Raw genomic sequence first — 23,461 nt, 5'->3', positions numbered from 1 at the left:
ATGAACAACATTGAAGTCCATTCTGTATTGCCAGTACCCCTTTAACTCTGGATCTAGTTTACCTTTTTCTGGCCAGCCTGTCCCACATTGATACACAACCTTTCTACACAGGTCATCCATTTCCTGCACCAACTTAATCTCCTCCTGTCATGAATCGCTGTGCGGCAGGCAGGAGTTGGACCCAAAATGCAGGACTCACAGACTCGGGGAGGTGAACTCAAAACACAGCTTTATTTGCTGGTAGAACAAACATACAAAACTAGACTAAACTGGGAAACCATAAACTAAGAACTCACAGGGAGATCCACACACAGCATGAGGGACGACGCGACACTGACTCAGAGAAACACAGGGTTTAAATACACTGGGAAGTAACGAGGGGAATGAGACACAGAAGGAGGGCACAGCTGGGAGAAATCAGGACTGACGAGACAAGCAAAGCAGGACGCATTCACATGAGACACGGACCATCAAAGTAAAACAGGAAGTATCACACAGAGACGCGAACTTGACACAGTGGAGACAGCAACTAAGAAATACAGAGACATAAACCATAAGGCAGAGGTCTAAGAACCAAAATACACAGGGAAATACTCAGCTGGGAACACAAGAGACTAGACTAGAGAGAGTAACAAAAAACCAACCATGAGAACATAATGCACAATGCAGAGTGACAGAAAACAAGAAACTCAAACATGCAAAGACACACAATTACACAGAACAGAGGGGACACAGAGAGACATGAAGGGCAAGGGATCAAAACTAGAAGCCATAGAATAAATCACACACAAGTACAATAATACAAAAATCACAAAGAACTAAAAACGCTGGGTCAGGAGACCCAGGACCGTGACACCTCCAGCATTTTATCTGTGGCTGGGAGATGGGAAACTACACAGACCACGAAAACCTCCACCTTTTTTTCCAGCTGAAGATACCCAGCAGAAGGAGGGCCCACCAGCGGTGCTCATGAGAGGGCATCAGTGGGGTTCTTCCTTGGAACATGGACAATGGTGAAAGTAAAGCGCAGCAGCCTGAGGCGGGATCTCAGGATGCGTGGAGGCAGGTCGTCCAGGCCTCTTGTGCTCAGAATACGGACCAGGGGTTTGTGATCTGTGATTAGAGTGAACTGTAGGCCCATGAGGTAAGATGACAGTCGTTGACACGCCCACATTACAGCGAGCGCCTCCTTTTCTATCTGCACGTAGCGTTTCTCTGTGTCTGTGAGACCTCTTGAGATGTATGTGACTGGTCGCCAGGAGTTGTCAGACTAGCAGTGAGTGGCCTCGACTCTGGCGTGAGCGGAATTTGACAGAATCCAGACCGGGCGTCGAGCTTTGTGAACACTTTATCATCTTTCATCATCGCTAGTGTTTGACCTACTGCTGGGAGGATGTGCCTTTCTCTTTTGACTACTGTGTTCAGGGGTGTGAGGTCCACACATATACTGGGGGGCTTTCCTGCTGGTCTAGGGATCACTACCATGCCTGAACACCAGTCTGTAGGCTCAGTGACTTTGGAGATAACTCCCATTTCTTCCATTCTGTGCAGCTCATTTGTCACTGCATCTCTGAGGGGAAGAGGAACACGTCTTGGGGCAGATAGGGCTATTGGTACAGCTCCTTGCTCTACCTCGATGTGGTAAGGCTCCTTCAGCACGCCTAAACCTTTGAAAACGTCTGGGTATGCTGCCCTGAAATCTGTCACCGATTCCATTACTGTGCTTACTCTATACACAAGACCCAGAGCCTCACATGCTGGCCTGCTTAGTAGTGGCTGTACTAGACCTGACACAAGGTAGACGTCTTGAGAAACAATGCACCCTTTCACTGCTAGCTGCGCCTCAAAGCAGCCTTTAACATTGAGTGGGCAGCTGCCTGGCCCTAGTAACTTCTTTCTGGGTCTCTGCAGCATACCATCCCTGTCTGGACTGTACAAACCCTCTGGAATAGACGTAACATCCGCCCCTGTGTCGAGTTTAAAATATACATTTTCCCCATTTAACTTGACCTTTTGCACCCCGGGCTGTGACCTCTCAGTCTCTACTTCTCCCAAGAACACACAATCCTTGCTGTCTGTATCTTTCTGATTTTCTGTCACTTCGCATAGTGCTGCAGCTTCACTACTGCGACAGACCGCAGCAAAGTGTCCTTTTTTCTGACATTTTCGACACTCTACCTCTTTGGCTGGATATTCTTTCCATGAGTGTTTGTTCTTGCAACCACAGTGGCCACATTCCTTTTCCCTTTGCTTGATTGGCTTTTGTTCTTTCTTCTGCTACGTCTGCGTTTTCCCACGTTTTGTATTTGTCTGTATTGTGGCAATGCACAATTTTCTGCAAGTTTGTGCACAGCAGCGATGAACGACTCTGTACTTTCACCATCCTGTTGCCGTCTGGAGTTAAACTGTGCTCTTTCAGAAATGTTTTCCTACGTAATGTTTGTCAAATGCATCTCCCATAGCGTACAGGAGTGAGTTAACTTGATACTCGTCTGATTTGTTATCAAGAGCGGTTGCAATGCGAAATATTTCGAACCTTCTGATCCACTTTGGCCATTCGGCAGGATGAGAAAAGTCAAATGTTTCTGGGGGTGTTATTTGTACCGTGGTCGCCATCGTGACGTGTGGATCCCTGGCTTCTTCGTGTTCAGAATCCAAGCTTTCCGGTGCGCCGACATGTGAGGCTCGTGCTCGACCAGGCGCGCACACGCGCACACGCGCCTTGTTGCTAGCGCTGGTAACAGCCTCGGCCACGCTTCACCTGCATGCCGGTCTTGTTTGGGTCACCGATGCGAAAACTTCTCTTGCAAGTTAACTGCACCGTACTGTACTCGAAAATACTGTGGAGACCACTGTTCGCACTGACACCACGTGTAAATGATGACACCGGATGCAGCACGTTCGGGTGATGTTTACCAACTTTACTTCGTAACCCGGAAATTCCCCCACACACAGCCTTATGGGAACAGTAGTCTACCGCCACAGTATCATCAGAGGGTGTACTGCCTGACAGAGGCTCCCGTCTGCGAGATCTCGAACTCCCACCTCAGGCAGAGCTTCAACAGTATTCTGATGGAGACTGGGGACTTTGAGTCCGAATGGACCATGTTCACCACATCCATTGCAAAGGCTGCTGCACTCAGCTGTGGCCACAGGGTGGTTGGGTCCTGTTGTGGTGGTAACTTGCTAACCAGATGGTGGACACTGGAGGTGAAGGGAGTCATCAGGCTGGAAAATGAGTTCTGTTTGGTTTGGTTAGCATGTGGGACTTTGGAGACAGCTGATATGTACTGAGAGGCCAAGCAGAATGCAACCCAGGCAGTAGCTGAAGCAAAAACTGAGATGTGAAAGGTTTGGGAGTTCAGTGAGGCTCTGGAAAAAGGTTTTCAGACTGCCTCAAAGAAATTCTGGCAAACTGTCAGGCGACTCAGGGGGGAAAGCAGTGCTCTACCTCCTTTTACCCTCTCGAGGATATTTTAGAGTGCATGGGAATTTGCCCAACCACTCTACATCTTCAGAAGTTTTCTGATGACTCTGCGGTGGTTGGATGCATCAGCAGGGATGATGAGACAGAGTACCGGGCTGTGGTCGACTCCTTTGTCACGTGGTGTGAGCAGAATCATCTGCAGCTCAACGTGGCAAAGACCAAGGAACTGATCGTGGACTTCAGGAAGACCAGGAAACACTTGACCCCTGTTTCAATCCAGGGGGTCAGTGTTGACATTGTGGAGGACTATAAATACCTTGGAGTACACATTGACAATAAACTGGACTGGGCTAAAAACACCACAGCACTTTACAGGAAGGGCCAGAGTCGTCTCTATTTTTTGAGGCGACTGAGGTCCCTCAACATCTGCCAGAAAATGCTGAGGATTTTCTATGAGTCTGTTGTGGCCAGTGCAATCCTCTATGCTGTTGCATGCTGGGGGAGCAGGCTGAGGGTCGCAGATGCCAACAGACTCAATAAACTGATCCGTAAGGCCAGCAATGTTGTGGGGATGGAGCTGGACTCCCTCAAGGTGGTGTCGGAGAGGCGGATGCTGTCCAAGATAAAGACAATGTTGGATAACACCTCCCACCCACTCCATGACATGTTGGTCAGTCACAGGAGCTCGTTCAGTGAGAGACTGAGATTACCGAAAAGCACCACTGAACGACACAGGAAATCATTCCTGCCTGTGGCCATCTCCCTGTACAACGCATCCACTTAACACACTGTTTGCTGCTACAGCTACACATGTTTCTTTTCCAACTATTTATTTATAAGTGACTTATGTATGTATGTATGTATGTATATATATGTATATATTGTACTATTCTTAGTTAGCGTATTGTCTGTCTTGTCTTAATGTTGGTTTAAAATGGAGCACTGTAACAAAAAATAATTTCCCCCAGGGATCAATAAAGTATTCTGATTCTGATTCTGATACATGTGTTTTATGGACTTGGAGAAGCCATTTGATCGTGTCCCTCTGAGTAGTCTGTGACAGGTGCTTCAGGACTCTGAGGTGTCTGGCCCATGGCTACAAGCCATTTAGTCATTATGCAACTTTTGCAAGACCTTGGTCTGCATTTCTGGCAATAAGTCAAACTCGTTTCCACTGGGTGTTTGACTCCACCAGGGCTGTCCTTTGTTACAGATTCTGTTAATAATTTTTATGGACAGAATTTCTAGGTGTAGCCATGTGGCAAAAGGCTTTTACATGGGTGGTCTCAGAATCTCGTCTCTGCTTTTTGCAGGTGATGTGGTTCTATTGGCTTCATCGGGTGGTGGCCTCCAGGCCACACTTAAGGCATTAGCAGCTGAGTCTGAAGTGGCAGGAATGAGAATCAGCACCTCCAAGTCTGAGGCTATGGTCCTTAGTCAGAAAAGAGTGGCGTGCCCACTGTGGGTCTGGAACGAGTTGCAGCCTCCAGTGGAGGAGTTTAAGTATCTCAGGGTCTTGTTCACAAGTGAGGTTAGAGGGGAGAATTAGATCGACAGATCAGTGGCCCTGGATAAGTGGAAAAAAATGGATGGATGGATCTGGATTAGCTTGTGATATTTTCATGAAAACACCAATAAGATGTCTATCACTTTTTCTCTTTTAGTTTCTGTAAACATCACACGGCAGACCAGTCCACAATTCAATGCTTTTCAGCATACTTTATTGACTTTATTCCTTACGGTTGCTGTTCACACACACAGCTGCAGCTTTCCAGCCGCCAGCCAATCACACATCACCGCCAACAACAACATCATCCTTCAGGACAGTTCGCTCTTATTGGCAGTGGTGGTGTGGTCTGTAGACGACGCCATCAACATGGCCCTACACTTCATCCTGCAGCATCTGGACTCCCCAGGAACCTACGCCAGGATCCTGTTTGTGGACTTCAGCTCTGCCTTCAACACCATCCTTCCAGACCATCTCCGAGACAAGCTTTCCCAGATGAATGTGCCTGATCCCATCTGCCGGTGGATCACTGACTTCCTGACGGACAGGAAGCAGCACGTGAGGCTGGGAAAGAATGTCTCGGACTCCCGGACCATCAGCACCGGCTCCCCTCAGGGCTGTGTTCTTTCTCCTCTGCTCTTCTCCCTGTACACCAACTGCTGCACCTCCACCCACCAGTCTGTCAAGCTAATCAAGTTCGCAGATGACACCACCGTCATTGGACTCATCTCGGACGGGGACGAGTCTGCCTACAGGAGAGAGGTTGAACGTCTGGTGTCTTGGTGCAGCCACAACAACCTGGTGCTGAATGCCCAGAAGACAGTGGAGATTATTGTGGACTTCAGGAAGCACACAGCCCCACTCCCCCCCATCATCCTGACTGACACCCCCATCACCTCTGTGGACTCATTCCGCTTCCTGGGTACCACCATCACCCAGGACCTGAAGTGGGAGCCCACCATCACCTCCGTCATCAAGAAAGCCCAGCAGAGGATGTACTTCCTGAGGCAGCTGAAGAAATTCAACCTGCCAACACGGACGATGATGCAATTCTACACCGCAATCATCGAGTCCATCCTCACCTCCTCCATCACCGTGTGGTACGCTGGAGCCACTATCAGGGACAAACAGAGACTGCAGCGTGTTGTGCGCTCTGCTGAGAAGGTGATTGGCTGCAGACTCCCATCTCTGCAGGACCTGTACACCTCCAGGACACTGCGGCGTGCAGCCCGGATCTCAGCTGACCCTTCTCACCCTGGACACAGTCTGTTTGACCTGCTCCCCTCAGGCAGGAGGCTCCGGTCCATTCGCACCAGAACCTCTCGCCACAAGAACAGTTTCTTCCCCTCTGCTGTTGGACACATGAACAATAACCACATGATTGTCCCCGCCACTAACATATGACCCTACGCTGTGTAACTGCATCATTTCATGTTTGGCACTGATCACCACCTGCACTCATGTATATATCTTTCTACGTAGCACTCATAATTCTTATTCTCATGTATATATCTCATGTATATCTCATGCACATATCTTTCTTTCTACATAGCACTTTAATTCTTATTGTCTGCACTGAAGCACCGCAGCAATTTCCTAATGTTGTAAACCTCAACATCTGGCAATAAACCCATTCTGATTTCTGATTTCTGATTTCTGGTGTGTCAGCCTCCCTGTAGCCGCGCCATGAACCACGCCCGCCGCAGTTTGATGTGTATTTGTGAAACTATAATGCAAATGTGTAATCTTACTATGCCAATGAGTCCTTCCAAAATTCCTGAATCCAAATATGGATCAACTTCCTCATTATGTTGAACTAGGAACTGCTTTGCTGAGGATGACTTAAATAAGATTATCTCAAACCTCAACTTATGACACTACAACTGTTTGTAGGAGTTGGTTTAAAAAAAACTGGGCTGTGCTCACCACACTCATTGTCGTGGTGCCTGTTTTACAATTTTTTGGTTTGAGTAAATGTTTTAAAGCTGTCATAACAAGAACATTTGTCACGGCTCTGGCAGACAATATGTTTTTCTGCGCATACAGTAAACTTAGCATCAGCAGTTCACACAAACAATTCCAAACCATTCATCAGGCCTACTAGTGTTTCACCAGTGTTTGCTCAATCATTTAGTGGGTTCATGATGCAACACAGTCAGACTACTATAGCAGTTGAGTGAAAAGAATACCACGGAGTTCATAATGCTTGTGGCTAATGCACAGGTGGTGCTTTCAGAAATGTTCAGAGAGATAATTAGACTTTAACAAAGAGGATTGTTGGCAAGTGGGCTAACCTGTTCTTTCGCTGCCCTCCTTTTAATGAAAATGTCTTACAGTTAGGTAAGACCTTAAACCTTTAAGCTTCAAACTGAATCGAAGGTGTCACACCAGTGCTTCTGAAAGTTTTTCTGGTATGTTCATTTTTATGAGCTTAAAAACCCAGAAATACAGATCCCACTCATAGCATCAACACACACTTTACTTTCATTTTACTTTCACTTCATGAATTATAATGCTATTTAACCATGGTCACAGCCCTCCTACAGTGCCTCTATGACCCACCAGGGGGCATAACTGTACAATTCCAGTACTACTGTGCTGGCTGGTGGAAAACACAGGTGAAAAATACTTGATTATTGTTTTCTTTCTAACTTATTTTAATAGAAATTCAAAAAAAATCAAAGGTCAAAAAATGGTTGAAAAAATATAAGCAAAATTTCAAGGAAAACATGGACATTTTTTTAACATCAAAAGCTTCTGCTTTTGTTTACATTTCCTATCTAAGGGCAGAATGTATGTACCAAAATCATTAATTTCACTATTAGGTGTTTTAGCGCCTTTTTATGTATTGCAAAATGGTTGCAGTGGTAAACTCGAGAAATATACAAATGCAGTTTGCAGTCTGATAAAAATGTGTGAAAAGGGTTACCGATTAACTGCTGATTGCGGTCTGTGACATCAGTGGGGTTGTGTTGGGGGTAACTGCAGTTCATCCACCATTTGAAACAAGCTGGTTTTGCTCCCTTCTCTTCCAATTTAAGACAATATAGAAAAATCCGTTACACACATTTCGATGTTAAGAAGATTTATTCTCACTGACATCATACAGAGCCAACAGTATAAAGGACGTCTTATTCTGCGTGTTTAACGCATTCTGAAACCTGAGGTTTTGAGTGACTCATGGGTAGTGACGTCTGATGTTGACATCATTATTTGAAACTCTGACCCTGTTTAGTATGAGCATCCACAATTCTAACAATGTTTACTTAAAATCAGTTCGATTTTATATATATAGTGCCAATTTTACAACAGTTGCCTCACTTTATATTGTAAGGTATAGACCCTCCAATATGAAAATGAAGAATCAGACAGCCCCCTGTGAGCACTAGGTAACAGTGGGAAAGAGAAACTCTCTTTAAACAGGAAGAAACTTCTGGTAAAACCAGGCTTAATGGGGGGCGGCCATCTGCCATGACCAACTGAGGATGAGGAAAAAGAGAAGAAAGCAGAGAGAGGCAGGACAAAATTCACACTGTGGAAGAAAATGATTAACTAAAGATTAAAAGGAGAGTAAAGACACAGACAGTGACAAGAGGTGAGTGAAGCACAAACACTCGGAGCATCATGGGAAGCTCTCTCAATAGCCTAAGTCTATTGCAGCATGGCTAAGGGAGGGTTCAGGGTTTCATTTGGATATGCTTTTCTAACATTATGAACTTAGCATGTATAAAAAATAATAATATTTATCCCAGCACAAAACCCTGCGGAACCCTGTTAAAAAACTTAAATCTATCAGATATAGGGATGGGAATCGAGAACCAGTTCCCAGCATTTGAAGTCCTTGAACTGTCAGTTGGCTTGTCTATCTATCCTGCTTATCTGTTCCACTTGCACTTGTGGTACAGTCAGCTGATTTAGGTTCATAGTGTCATACTCTGCAGTGTGGATGTGAACATTAATCTTATTTTTATTGCACAAAAGGATGAGAGTGTGATGGTAGATTGGAAACGGCATCCAGGGCAGAAACAACTGCTGCAAACACAACTTCAGCTCTTTGCAAGCATCTGCATAGACAGCACGCTAATGCTAAGCTAGCCAAGAACCCAGAGTGACGTAAAAGCTGAGTGAATGCTGACCCCAGTCCAGCTGCCAGATCCTGAACTTAAACAGGTAACAAACTGATGAGCAGTTAAGCTTCATTTCTACCTGTTGCTGATGTTTCTAAAGTAGAATCACTGTAGTTTAAAGTTTCTTTGTACTGGTTTTCATTTTGCTTTGTGCTGTCGGTTTTGTATTCATACCTAAATACTAAGAGAAAGATCAAATGTGTGTCCTCATGAGGACTGGTATTTGGATAAGTGTAGCCTATAGGTTTATATTGTTAACTGTTCATTATGAGGCAATTGCTTTTCAGGTCATTTTACAGTAACATGAAAGCAATGTAACAAGTCAATTGATGAATTACGTTTTGCTGTGAGTAATATTGTAACGTATTGCATTACTTTTAAGAAAAATATTCTGTGTGTTATACATTACTTTTTGAGTAATCACCGCAACAATGACACAGAACAAATAAAAGAAATATCTCGACCTGCACAAACATTTGACCACACAGCATGCAACCGATTTGCACAAATGTGATGTGATATGCTGCTTAGAGATGGTGATGACACTGGAGCCAGTGAGAATGAGTTGAATGAGGTCTACAGGACAAGAACAAAGATACGCTCACTGTCAGAAGCCAACAGAAGATCATTACCTTTACTAGAACTATTTTCTTTGCTATGATGTACTACAGTAAATCTACTTCAAGCATACTTCAACATATGGATGGAGGAAATGAATGTTGTGCCACAGGCTGAGAAGAATATTTATAAAGCAGTTTATTATTTTGTTTTGGACAAAAGCTTATCTAGACATTTCTGAATGCATCAAACTCATTACAATACAAGCAAACAAATCCTAATGTGTGGTCTAAAGCAGGAGAGGAAGAACGATGCAGCTTGCTTTTTTCCAGAGATGTCTCCAGTGTCCCCTGTGGGCTCATTGCTATATCTGTCTCAAAAAGACTTCTGCACCAGTTGAAAGGGAGAAATAACAGAAAACAGTCCAATTCTATGTAATTCAGTTTGAAAAATTAATCTGTCAGGAACATTGTGTGATGATCTGTGATGATCTCATATGGGTTTGTTTACTTTCCAGGTCATCATAAATCACCTCCAATGTTCTACTTTTAGCACTCATTCATATGCATTTGTGCAATGTTCATAATATCGAAATCATACTTTACATGGGACAAAAGTATGAAGGAAGTTACGATCAAGCAGAAAGCATCAACATCAGAAAAGTAACACCAGCATATGAAATCCCCTCTCAGCTGCACAGCATGTGATGCTTTGTGAAACAAGCTGTACTAAATTAGCAAACATCCAAGCCACAGGGAAGGCACAAATACAGCTTTCAGATGACTCACCACAGGAAACAGACAGAAACAGCCTATTGATCCCAGAGGGAGTTGAAACACTGGAAACTTCGGCATTGCACTCAACGTAGTGAGTGCAGTGCAGTTGATAAGGGTCATTGTTAACAACAGGGTCATTCCTATAATTCTTCAGACCATCTGTGGCAAAATGTTTAAAGTTAAATTGCATAATTCTATATTTATGTGCAATAAGTCATCAACAAACATTTTATTCTATACTATTCAGACAAAGATATAAATCTATGTGCTGTTTATCACTTTAATATATAGCAGAATTGAGTAAGAACTCTCATTCGAATAAGTTGTGAATAATAGTAATAACAATAATACTACCTTCAGTAATGTCATGACTGACTTATTAATAAATTCAAATTCTGATTTCAGTAAAAACCTAAATATTATTAGTTAACAGAGATATATTCATTAAATGTGATTAAAAGAAATGTAAGATAAATATAAGATTTACTGTATATCACTGACAGTTTTTCTTCTCATACAAAGAGGAACATATGAATGTGGAAGAGTTCAGGACATCTTTCTAGGAGATAACACGACTCATTGTTGCCTCTAAAATGAGGGATCTAATACAAGCCTAAGCTCCATATATCAGGCTTAAAAGGTACTTCTTAGTAATGTGAAGAACTACATGTATAATTTAATATCTATGAAGACATGTGTAATGGGTTTTTCCCATTCGCATAAACACCGATGGTTAATCATCTTTCAAATACTTTCAGAAGGTACAAAGAATCAGATGCTTTAAATTCACTATATTGCTATGAGACTTACTGAGATTAATGAAAAAGCGAAGGAAGAGTAGTTGAAACATATTCATGATTCAAGTCCAAATGATGAAGATTTACAGCCTCACTGCTGAGATGGGAAAAAACAGTGAAAGGACTTTCTTCCTCTATGATTTCACTGGTGCCATCTCGTTAGATGTGAATTCTGCACAGCCTTTCTGACAAGATGTAGGATTTCAGGTTTATTGCGGTCAAGGTTCTTCACCTGAGCCCTGCAGCCAGCTTCTCCATTGCAGCCTTGCGTTCTTCTGCCTTCTGCTGTGAACGCCGTAGGACATTCCTCAGCTCCTGAAGGTGGTCCAGGGTGCCCACCAGCTCACCTTTCACAGTTTTCATCTGGCTCTCCAGCATCTGCGTGTGATGGAGGGAGTTTCTCCTGTATCGTCTGCTGGAGCGCACCTTTTCCTCCAGGTCCTCCACTGAGGCAAGCAACATAAAACGATGTCACTGACTGCGATCAGCAGCGAGAATGTTTGTAAGTGAAAATATGAAGTTAGAAAGCCTTGTTTGTAACACTCACCCATGTTCTCCTGGTATCCCAAGCTCTTCGAACCAGACTCCGTCTTCTTGTCCAGCAGATTCTTGGTCTGCTGGAGCATCCTCTCCATCTTGACAAGTTCGGCCGCCTTTGTGTCGCTGTCCCGCCGAATTTTCAGCATCTCCTGCTCCTTCTGAGTCAGTTCACTGTGACACTTACTCATGTTGAGGGCTAAAAGTCTAAATGGCAAGACCCAAAACTGAACACAGAAAAAATGAAGACAACTGAACGGCCAGAAACCTTAGCGAAGACAAGACGCAAGGATGATGGCTATAAAACTGTTTTGATCATCCAATGAAGCACTACTCTTAAAGCCTCTGAAAAGCATAAACTTCTCTTTCTGCTGTGGAAGCACATAAAAGACTGCTTTGTTTGCAGTTTAAAGGCGCTGCTGGTAACATTTGGCTTTTTATAGGCCCAAACCTCAGTACATACCCAGAAGTCATCTGAAAACAGCATCTCTCAGTACACACCGTTACAAACTCCAAGTCATAAGACCGGCTCCAAACAGTCATAAAGAAAAAAATAATAATTTCACAGCCAGTCATTAAAACCCTGCAGTTTTTAATGGGAATAAACAACTGAAACATCTTTCTTTACTAAAGAATAATTGTTGCACTGTTATTAGGTGACAGAAAAAGGCAGTTAATAACATATCATGTAAGCCTAGTGTTTGGTAGTAGGCAGCTTGGTAAAACACCATGAAGAAAGAAGCTCATACAGAAGCTGCAAGTCTTGTTTTATTATTGACTCTAAACATTAGTGTCTATTTAACCTAATTTTTTTTTTGTATTTTGATAATACTTTCATGTCTTTGTCCTGTCTTTCTCCCCTAATCCCCAACCGGTCCCTGAGCCTGGTTCCTGTTAAAATTTCGTTTTTCCTTCCCACTGTCACCAACTTGCTCATAGGGGCTCATATGATTGTATTTTTTCTTTGTATTATTGTACAGTCTTTACCTTAAATATAAAGCACTTTGAGGAAACTGTTGTTGTGATTTGGCGCTATATAAATACAACTGAATTGAACTGAATTGAATTAAATACAAGCTGTCTCCTGATCTTAAAGTCTAGAAGAAACAGGGCAAGTATGTACAGCCCTTGGAAAGGGCTTTCCTTAGAGAGTATATCTTTTTAGACTCTACCTGTAGAGAAAGAAATAGGCTTTTACTTTACATGCAATTCTAAGCATGCACAAACCAAATCAACCAGTCAGTCATAGAACAAATCTCATACACTCCCTTGATTCACCTTCTTTCAATAGCTCTATTAAAAAACCTCATGTTGTATATGAGGCTTCTTGTATAGCATCCTATTTTTGTGAACCCGTGACAGGGCCGTGCTAGTGGTTTCCCAATGTGCCTCGACTCTGTGCTAAATTAGGCTTGCTGTCTTCTGTATTTAATGGAAAGACATAGTTTTAGTATTGATCTTGTCGTCTAATTGTCTGTAGGAAAGTGAATAAGAGGATTTTCCAGATTGTCAGCTGGTAAAAATGTTAGTAAATGGTAATGCTTTGCACGTCTAATCCATAAAGGTGATTGATTTGTTCATTTTACCCATTAAGTTTAAAATAACGACTCTTAAAGCCAGTGTAAAAAAAATAATTTGCAGTGGCCTGAGTATTTTTATCATTTGGGTTACTGACATTGTATTGGGAGAAAGGAACAGTGTAGGATTAAAGGTAGTGCTACAAACACTACAAGCATCTTTCTCTGGAACCAAGCAGAAATGATCAGTAGCTACTGATTGCAGTGATTAGAAATAAATGCAGGTTACTTCTTAATCAATATAAAATGTAAAATTTGTTTCATCCTGAGCTTTTATTACTTTGCCACATTTCTCTGCATGGATTATCCTACCTCACAAGCTTTCCAAAGCTTCTTTTCTCATTTTGTAGTGTGACTTTCTCTAAAGTCAACGATTTCCTCCAGGGTGGCTACATGCATAGATACTAACAAAAGATTTATTTTTAAACACAAACCGTGAGCCTCATGAAACACCAGTGCTGTAATGTACAACCAGCATCTTTTCAGAATTAGGATCAGACGTGCATTTTGATAACAGTGTTTTAATGAATAAATCTCCATTAGATGTGAACTAATCAAACATTGTGACTGGGTTTCAGCTGTGTGCTTGTTTATTTGTTTGTTTTTTCTTCACATTTAACAAGCCTTAATTTATTAGCTGTGTGACTCAGTTACAAAGTAATAAAACAAGAGATACCATTGAATGAGTCACATTTATATTTATTATAACAAGAACACATTGCCACTCTGAAAAATATAAACTCTTGGATGTTTTTCAAGTAGAAAAAAAAAAACTTCTTCCCTCAGGCCAACCGAGTTAGACAAGTGACTCATAATAGGTCACTGTGTTAAAATGTCAGTGAATAAGCTGGTGTACTTTGATCAACAATGAACCCTTGTGCTCTTGAAAGCGTTCAAAAAATGCACACAGAATCACAGCCTGCTCAACATTAACATGAACTGGATAAAGGGAAGCAAATGGATGGATAAGCCAGATCTGTCTTTGTGGATTTGCTTTTATATCTGAAAGAGAGACAGAGACAATGTCAGAATTGATCAAATGAGCGCATGGTAATTAGTAATATTCATTTGTATAAAGAACTGTGAACACAGCGAGGACACTTTAAATAATGGTTTTATTAATTAAAATAGAGATATTGTTTATTTACTTTCTAGTTACTGTTTACTTACTACATAGAATCCCATAATTACCCTTCTGCATTTCACAATCTAATTTTAGCCTAGTAATTGTGACTTAATTTGTGACTCTGAACAGAAATGGCCTTTGCTAATCCTGCCATACTTATCCACCTAAATCTGCTCTCAACAATCCCATTTGTTAGAAGTTGCTTCTAAAAAATATCCACATCAGAGACTGAGACATAGAAGGGCCACTGTGTTTCACCACCTCATTTCACATGCAGGCACAACTTGAAAACATTAGTCATCACATTTACATAAAAGTCACTTGCAGTGATGCACACCATCTGTTATGTAATTTTAAGCTATACCAGCATGTTATTATAAATGCTGCTCCAGAAATAATTCCCCATATGGCATGTATAAAATAATCTCAGGAAATTCTCAAACACTTCAAATCACAAAATACTGAATGATTAAACCATCTGGGAGGTTTTATGAAGGGAAGTGTATGGTGGTTTTATTGTAGGTTCAGTGCTTAAATGTACCCAAACACATCCCACGATATGTGCTGAATTTCATTGTGCCGATGAAGATAAACAATTGCAGCCCTTTCATACAATCGGCTTCTTCAGTAGAAGCCCTCTGAGCTTTGGCAAACAGTATATGCATTTAAAGCAGTGGTTCTCAGACTCTCACGTGGGGTCTGAAGGCACGGACAACAAAGCAAAAAACATGGATTAAAAATAGGCTGATCTGGCAGGGAGCACTCCTACTGTTTAGTGTAATTGTATTGCAAGAATGACAGATTAAGATACTCTATATTGAAGCCTCCACCTCTAATAATACATTTGCCTAACATGAAAAAGATCCCTGGTTTGAGAGCAGGAGGAGAACGGGTCAAAAGCTTGTGTACTCCTAGTGCTGATCCCAAGCCCAGGTAAATCAGAGGGTTGCATCAGGAGATGCATCCAGTGTAAAATCTGTGCCAAATCAAACATGTAGATTCACCTGCTGTGGCGACCCCTTAGAAAATAAGGCACCAGCTGAAAGTAGTTATTTGTGTTATTAACATATCAAAGTTTCACATTCATACAAGGATGGAGAAGATGGAGTCGAAGGAAGAAAAAGAAGAAGATTTATGGATGCTGTGATGGAGGACACGGAGAGAGTTTGTGTGTCAGAAGAGGATGTTATTAATGAGATGGAGGCCGATGATTCACTGTTGGGATCCTTGCTGGTGTAGCTGCTGCGTGTTACTTATTACTTAATTATTTATTTATTTTTTAAATATAGTAAATGCTGTTTAACTTACACCATGAAGTGATACATTGAATGCATGAATATGATTTATGAATGGAAGCAAAAAAGAGTGCTAAGCTTGTTTGTTTAAATTCACCCCAAGCTTTCGTTTACTCTTGGTGATAAAAATTTCTATATGTGGGTTGGAAAAAGTTTAAATACCACTGAAAGGCAGAGAGAGTTTCAGAAATAAAGATGGGCAAAGGTTCACCAATCTACAAAAAACTGCATGTCAAGTTATGGAATAATTTCAGAATAATATTGCTCAGTGTAAAAATTCAAACCTTTTTTAATATGTCATTCATGTTATCATCGAAAAGAAATATCTATGGATTTCTCCACAGATCTCGAGAAATCTCTGTGTGGAAAAAATTAGGCCAGAAATCAGTATTGAATTCCTGTGATTTTCAGGCCATCAGGTGGCATGGCATTAAAACAGGCATAATTATATTGTATTTATTGCACATTTGAAAAGACACCATTAATCCTGTAAAGTACATATGGGTTTTATAGCAACATATGCTTCCATGTCTTTCTCGGGGAAGTCCTTGCATTTTTCGCCAGTTCATTGCTAAACTGCAAACTGCATCTGTTACAGTACAACAGCATGGCTTTGTAGTGGAAGAGTCCAGGTGCTAAATGGTCTACCTGCAGTCCAGATCTTGTAGCCTCATGCAGTTCATATGTTTCACATCAGAATGGAACAACATTTCTCTCCCAAAAGTTCAGCAGCTGGTGTCTTCAGTTCCCATATTTTTTTACCTACTATTGCAAACCACTCTGTTTTTATTTATAGTTTACAGTGTCACAAAATTTTTGTAACTGGAGTTAAAGAATAACTTAAGGCTTAACTCATTGTATTTGTTCTAAATATCATAAGGTCTAATAAAAGGGGAAAAGAAATATCTTTTAAATGCTATAACAATACTAAAACAGCTTGGTATAGAAGTAGGGCATATTTTGTATGTTGATTGTAATGGGAGAACAAGTCTCCCAGAGCATCAATGTATCTCATTCAACTATAGGATCTTCTTTCTTTTTTTAAAATCTTTTAAATCAAGAGCAACTTCCTCCCCTCCTCCATATAAATCATATCAAAAGTTCAGAATTGGATAGGTTGTGTTTGTGCCACTGAAAAACAGTTAAGTTTTGATTAGAGAGCTTTATATTTTTTTCTAAAAAGTGTAACTCAAATAAATAATAATAGAAAATAGCATAGGTCTGTCTACGCTGGCGTCTCTTCCCAGTTGCAAAACCTTTAAAGTCAGGCAACCAGCCTTGAACAACAGCCCAAGAAAGAGCAGCAGAGCACATACTTTGATTTTTCGCTACCAAACAGAAAACCAAATTGAGCCCATGAGAGAGAAGATAAGACATTACATTAATATTATGGTGTACGTCAAAAGGCTGAGATTGCAGTTATTTTTCATTTTTGTGCCCAGTAAACTGCACAGTTGCAGAAACATTGATTTTATTAACAATTTTATTAACATTTGAAGCACAGCACTGAATGGGAATCTTTAATGCTACAGCAGTCTTAGTCATTATGTCCTTTTGTTGGACAAATCTGGAAACCACATTACACACATCTAGAAAAGTCGAAATAAACTGTCTATCTAATGTCTAAATATGTTGTTACATATATTTCTGTGATCATTACATACAATCACAGAAATATAGGAGTATTAAGAGCAGTCTGTTGTTATGGATGAGGATGCTTGTGCTTCACCTGCTAACGTGCTGGATAACTAAACGACCACTACGTTTTGATTTATTTTTTTTAAATGAATAGTATTTTCATACACCCATTATCTCCTGCTAATGGTGGTAGCAGACAAAGAAGAGTATTGCAGATGTTGTTCTCCCCAGCAACAATTTCAAGTTCTTCCTGGGGGGGAATCCTCACATTCCCAGGCCAGATGAGTTATAACATATCTCCAGCAGACTATAGGACTACATTGGCATCTCCTGCCAACCTTTAAAGTAAGGCAACCGGTCTTCAACCACCTCAACAGGCTCTTTTTGACAGGGAGAAGCAGCGGTTCTACTCCGAGCACATTCTTAATTGTTCACCTTTCATTGTTTTACATGCTCTAATTCATTTCAGCTCTTTGTATGTTATAACTTTGCTGCCGTCCATTTCTGGCTAATGGACCAACAGCCCAAGCAAAAGTAGCCCACAGGCTGGTTGTATCACATACTTTGAACTCTGCCTCCATCTGGCAACAGACAATCTCTGCATGTAGACGAGCAGTCCTTGGCTACCTATAGTCCACGCTGATGAAGCAAATTGAAGTCCAGGAGAGATAAGTACACTTTTACACTACATTAACATTATGGTGTACTTTAAATAGACAGAGATTTCGGTAATGGTTCATTTTTGTGCCCAGTAAACTGCACAGTTACAGAAAAACATGTTTTATTAACATTTTAACACCAGCACTGAATGGGAGTCATTAAACACTAAAACAGTCTTTCATTGGTCAAACCTGGAAACCACATTACATAAACATTTTAGCAATCCATCTGCTCGGCAACACTTCTTCTTTCATGAAAAACAATCACAGAAATATAAGACGGCTGTCTGTTTTGATGGATGATAATACCTGTGCTGGACCTGCTAATGTGCCATATAACTGAGTGCCCATTACCTTTTGCTGGTGCACTCTCTTGAGATCCAGACTTACTGTATCTCTTTATTAGATACCAGAAACAGAACTCTCATCTCAAAGCAAAATACAGTAAAGAGGAATCTTTGTAATCTTAGGACATAAAGAGATCCACTACACCTGTTGAAATACACCATTAAAAGAAAATGCAGGTATGTGCCAAAACCTCTTAAAATATACATCAAATCAGGAATGTTTTTATACATGATCCTACTCTGGCATTATAGCTGAATGCTTTTGGTTCTCCACTTTCCTCTGCTGATACAAGCTCCCTCTGAGCTCTGAGATTTATCCTTAAGGAACATCACCAGGGAACTGTCTCTTTCTCCAGGGAAACTGTGAAAGTCTGCCAGAAATTACTCTGCTTTTGTGCACTGTGTGTTTCTGTTGTTTTTACCCAATAAATGATTAAAATTCTCCCCTGAAGCTCCTGATTTTTTTTTTCAGGACCTGCGATAACTTGTATAGGTCATCTTCTTTTCAAGGTAAGTGGTAAGAGACGCTTAGAGCAGAGGCTCCAGACGTCCATTCCAACACAAACACATGAAAGTATCACTGATAATTCAACAATAAAATAGTTTCATGTTGTGGCCATCACATGGTGTTTTCCAGAGTGATCAGGATAATGCTTTCTTAGGTTTATTATTTTCAACACATTTATAGATTTATTCCAACCCATTCCCAAAGCGTAAAATGCAGATGACTTGTCTGTATTTTACGCGTTGGGATGAGAACGCGTTGTCCATCCACAACCAGTGTTGGGAAGGTTACTTTTAAAATGTATTCCACTACAGATTACAGAATACATGCCCCAAAACATATTTTGTAACGTATTCCGTTATGTTACTCAATGAGAGTAAGGTATTCTGAATACTTTGGATTACATAATACATTATCATTCTTTTTACAACTACATGAATGTACTATTGCTGTGTGATTTATTACTATTACTGAAGGATACTCGCCATACCAATACCAACTAGATCTTTAAATATTAATCCAAAATGAGTAACAATAGGGTGGACATTAGGTAAGGCTGCACTTTTTGCAGTAATCTCGTATAGAAAACTGTTCCGCGCGTATATAAAACAGCAGCTCTATTAAAGGGACCTCTGGTTAATAGGTCGGGTTCCGTGTCGGGCTCGTGGCCAAAAACTAGCTTTACTTTGTTGTCTTGGTCAACTTTGTTAACGAGAGACAGAGAGAGGCGTTGAAAGGCTGCTCCAACGGAACTTATGGTTTCTGAGAAAAACACGAACACAGTGTACAGCTGAGTCTTAATAGCTTACTTACAACTGGGCTACAATGCCCATAAGGCTACATTCTATAAATGGGCCGCGAGATTGAGACCTGCCCCTCCCTTCCTTCCCTCCCCATCTCCAGCTGCCTCCCTCTTCCCGCTCCTCCACAACCACCCACACATGCAGGGCCTTGGAGTGGGGGTATGTCACCAGGGTGCAGAGGAGGCTACCCCCCCCCCCTGTCCCCTTCTGGCTGCCTCTGCCTCAATTTTATCCCACATCTTAGACATTCACATTATTCACACTCTCATTACACATACATATAGGATCTTGGGGGTGGGCACAATCACGGAGTCCAAATCACCATCAGGGTGTATACCTCACCCCTGACGTCGTTGCCCACCTCTCAATTTTAAATACACTTAGTCATTGAGGGTTAGCAGGAGGGACTATGCGCTTACCTGCTGCTCCTTGGCAGGTAGCTCCATGCCCTCCTGGGTTTTAATTGCACCTTAGAACACATATGCATCAACACTACAATGAGCGGGTGGAGGGAGGTTTGGAGTCTTCTCCCACCCCCATTCTCTGCGGCCTGCTGGAGCGGGAGGGCTAGTAGGAGGAGTTGGCCGTCCGACTGCGGTCTGGGGTGTGGGGCCTCCCTGCTGCTGCGGAGTCGGGGTGGTCTGCCTCTCCCCACCGCAGGGAAAAGGGTAACACCACCTGGGTCTGGGTGCAATTCCCCCCTCCAGGGGCAAGGGTACCTAGACCCGGATTGTAGAGTACGCTTGGGGAGTGTGATTGTGTGTACAGCGTCTCTTTATGTCTGTCTCCACGTTGGTTGAGTGTGGAGTGAGTGCATATGAGAGCATGAGGGTGGGAATGGATGTTTGTGTCTGTGTGTGCCTGTATGTCTGTGTCTATATGTCAGGTTGGGTATCAGACGCCACCTCTCTGGGGACACCTCAGGCCCTCCAAGGTTTGGAGGCCTATCTCCACCCACCACCACTTCCCCTGCCGGTGGCGGACTCCCTCAGGTGTCGGTGTGTTGGTGGTTCTTTGTGTCTGGGGGTGGGCGTCCGGGTACACACCGGCTCACTCCTTGGCGGCCGCTTGTCGGGGCCTGGGGCCTGGGGCTCGCTCGGGCCCCCTTTGGAGGTGGGGTGCCCCCGGCCTCTCGGCCTAGGGCTCGGTCACTCAGGCGCAGCTGGGGGCCGGCGGAGCTCACGGGCGCGTCACTGCAACCCCCCCTGGCTTCTGCTCCGCGGCTGCTGAGTGAGCCCTCATCTGGGACTCTCCTCAGCTCTTACTGGAACAGTGGCGCGGCTGCCCCTCTGTTGGTCTTCCATGGTCTTTTGTGTTCTGGGGGCCTCTGGATGTCTGGAGTTTTGATCTCCTCCATACCCGCTTCACACCCTGGAGGACGGGGCTGAGGCCCCCCCACACTCCCTAGCAGATCATTACATGGAGAAACCTTTGGAATGCAAGCATGCTGATCCACACAGGTATGCACACATGGGTATTCACAGACACGGACTAAAGCTTTCTTGGCTGCTGCCTCAAAGCACACTGTGCGCTGTCTATCTTGCGTGCTGCACAATATTGTTTATTACTTAGTAAATACTGATATCTATGACTAGCTAGTTTATTGTGATGGTGCTTTGTTTTCTCTATTATTATGTTGCTCTTTGTTGTTTGCTGTCTCCTCTGTTTGTTTGTTTGTTTGTTTGTTTTTTTTTTCTCCATACAGGTGACCCAGGAGTTTTTTTTTTTTTTTGTCTCTCTTCCCCCCCCTTCTCACCGTCTCTTCTCCCCTTTGGTTTTCTTTCTTTCTCTCCCCCTCTCTCTCTCATTCATTCCCCCTGTCCTATTTATTAAAAAAAAAAAAAAAAAAAAAAAAAAAATGACAAAGGATGAACTGAAGCTCTGCCATCACGTAATGTCGCATACTGCTGTTTCTGATGTCATTTAGAAAAAAAAAAAAAAAAAAAAAAAAAAAAAAAAAACAAAAACTAGCTTTACTTTGTTGTCTTGGTCAACTTTGTTAACGAGAGACAGAGAGAGGCGTTGAAAGGCTGCTCCAACGGAACTTATGGTTTCTGAGAAAAACACGAACACAGTGTACAGCTGAGTCTTAATAGCTTACTTACAACTGGGCTACAATGCCCATAAGGCTACATTCTATAAATGGGCCGCGAGATTGAGACCGAGGCATTAGAGCCTCTTAATGCGTGTTTTGTTTGGGTTTCCACCAGCGTGGAATTACCAAAAATAGAGAGGGCATAGCCTAACATATGAAACAAGAAAAGACCGCTGTATTCTGAATACCACCATTTTAAACGGTAACTGTAAAGGAATACAGTTACTCATATTTTGTATTTTAAATACGTAACGCGAGTACATGTATTCCGTTACTCCCCAACACTGTCCACTACACAAGGTTAGTCATTAAAATACTCCGTGGTTTGGATTGATTGCTATGAAAATGTCGTGATCTTAAACTTAAAGTTAACACTTTCTGAAGGTTTCTAAAAACTTTGCTTGAAAACATGCTGCACATAAATTGCACAAGAGGCTGGAAATTGGTCAGTTTTAAGGTTCAGAACTCTAATTTAAAGAAAAGAGACACAAAGCATTACAACCAGTAAAATAAAAGATGACGACCTCAATCAATACAGTAGAGAACTGGAAACAGAAATGGGGTTGATATGTCGTCACTTGTTTTTGTTTTTACTTTAAATGGGACCACAATTTACAAAGTCAAAACCATTCCGTATTGACTATGACTTAAAGAATACTTCAGCTTCACCTTTCAGATTTGGAAGCGACATACGTCCTTCTTTTATATACAGTCTATGACTTACACAATATTTTCCCACTTGCAGGAATCATTTGGTTTATCTTCATTTCCATGTTCAACTTTCAAAAATCAAAATTTGTTTGAATTAAGTATAACGAAATAAACAAACTTTCTTTACAACATTGATAATAAATATTACGTTTAATTACTAGTAATGTAAGCAAGCATTTCACATTATACATAATTTTGAACAAAAGAAAACGAAACTATGACAAAATCCACTTACCTGATTGACTGATTTGTTTATATTTCAAGTCCTAAAGTTGAGCCTTACACCTTTACACAGAAAGGTGTAAAGCTACAGAGCTTTCGATTTCCGCCTGCCCCTAGACAAATATAAATATCCTTTTTTTTATTACTGTTTGATGTAGGTATTTTTGTTTCTGTTTCGTAGTGCTCTGTCACTAAGCCGAATAACAGGAAAAAATAGCCTGTATTTCTGACTCATCTGAATGTTTTTGTTCTATTTAATGATTAAAAGAAGAACATGGCAGAATTGAAAAATCAATATTCAGCAGAATGATGGCTTGCCAGTGGTATGAAATGATTTACCCGTTAAAATAACTTATATCCGAAGCGTTCGCATGAACAAAAAAATACTGAATGAACTACCTTATGGCCTAATTTGCAAAAACAGAACCAAAACGTAACCAAATCGCCAGCATTTGTTAAGGAAACGCGGTGAGGTTAGCAAACTGGTGCGCATCCTCTTTCTGTAATTGGCCAAAACGCCTCCAGAAGTGATCATAAACCAATATGAGTCTGACTTCGCTGCAGCAAGCGGTGCAGCTCAGTCCGCTGTCTCTCGGCGCCTAAACGCACTTCCACGGTGCTGCCGACACTAATAATGATGATTTATATGTGGAAATTTTCCAGGGTCACTCCAACAGGCGTTGCCTGATACGAATGTGAAGTGCACACCGAATTTATTGCTTCAGCAGCTGCTGTGAGATGTTCGGCATTTGCC

General features: G+C 41.9%; 1 protein-coding gene across 1 annotated transcript; it reads right to left on the bottom strand.

The window, feature by feature from the left end:
* Positions 1-11,420: 11,420 nt before the first annotated feature.
* On the bottom strand, positions 11,421-11,920 carry LOC146607731 (uncharacterized). Its single transcript, XM_085347319.1, has 2 exons — positions 11,740-11,920; positions 11,421-11,638 (listed from the first exon to the last, which is right to left on the bottom strand). Exons 1-2 carry the CDS (start codon positions 11,918-11,920, stop codon positions 11,421-11,423), a joined length of 399 nt encoding a protein of 132 aa, XP_085203445.1.
* Positions 11,921-23,461: the final 11,541 nt, after the last annotated feature.

The sequence above is a fragment of the Diplotaxodon limnothrissa genome, linkage group LG23 (assembly GCF_057381915.1).
Source record: "Diplotaxodon limnothrissa isolate DT_005_m linkage group LG23, D_limnothrissa_male_GT1.1, whole genome shotgun sequence".
Classification (NCBI taxonomy): Eukaryota; Metazoa; Chordata; class Actinopteri; order Cichliformes; family Cichlidae; genus Diplotaxodon; species Diplotaxodon limnothrissa.
Note: the sequence above shows the minus strand (reverse complement) of the source record. Positions and strands in the feature narration are given on the sequence as shown.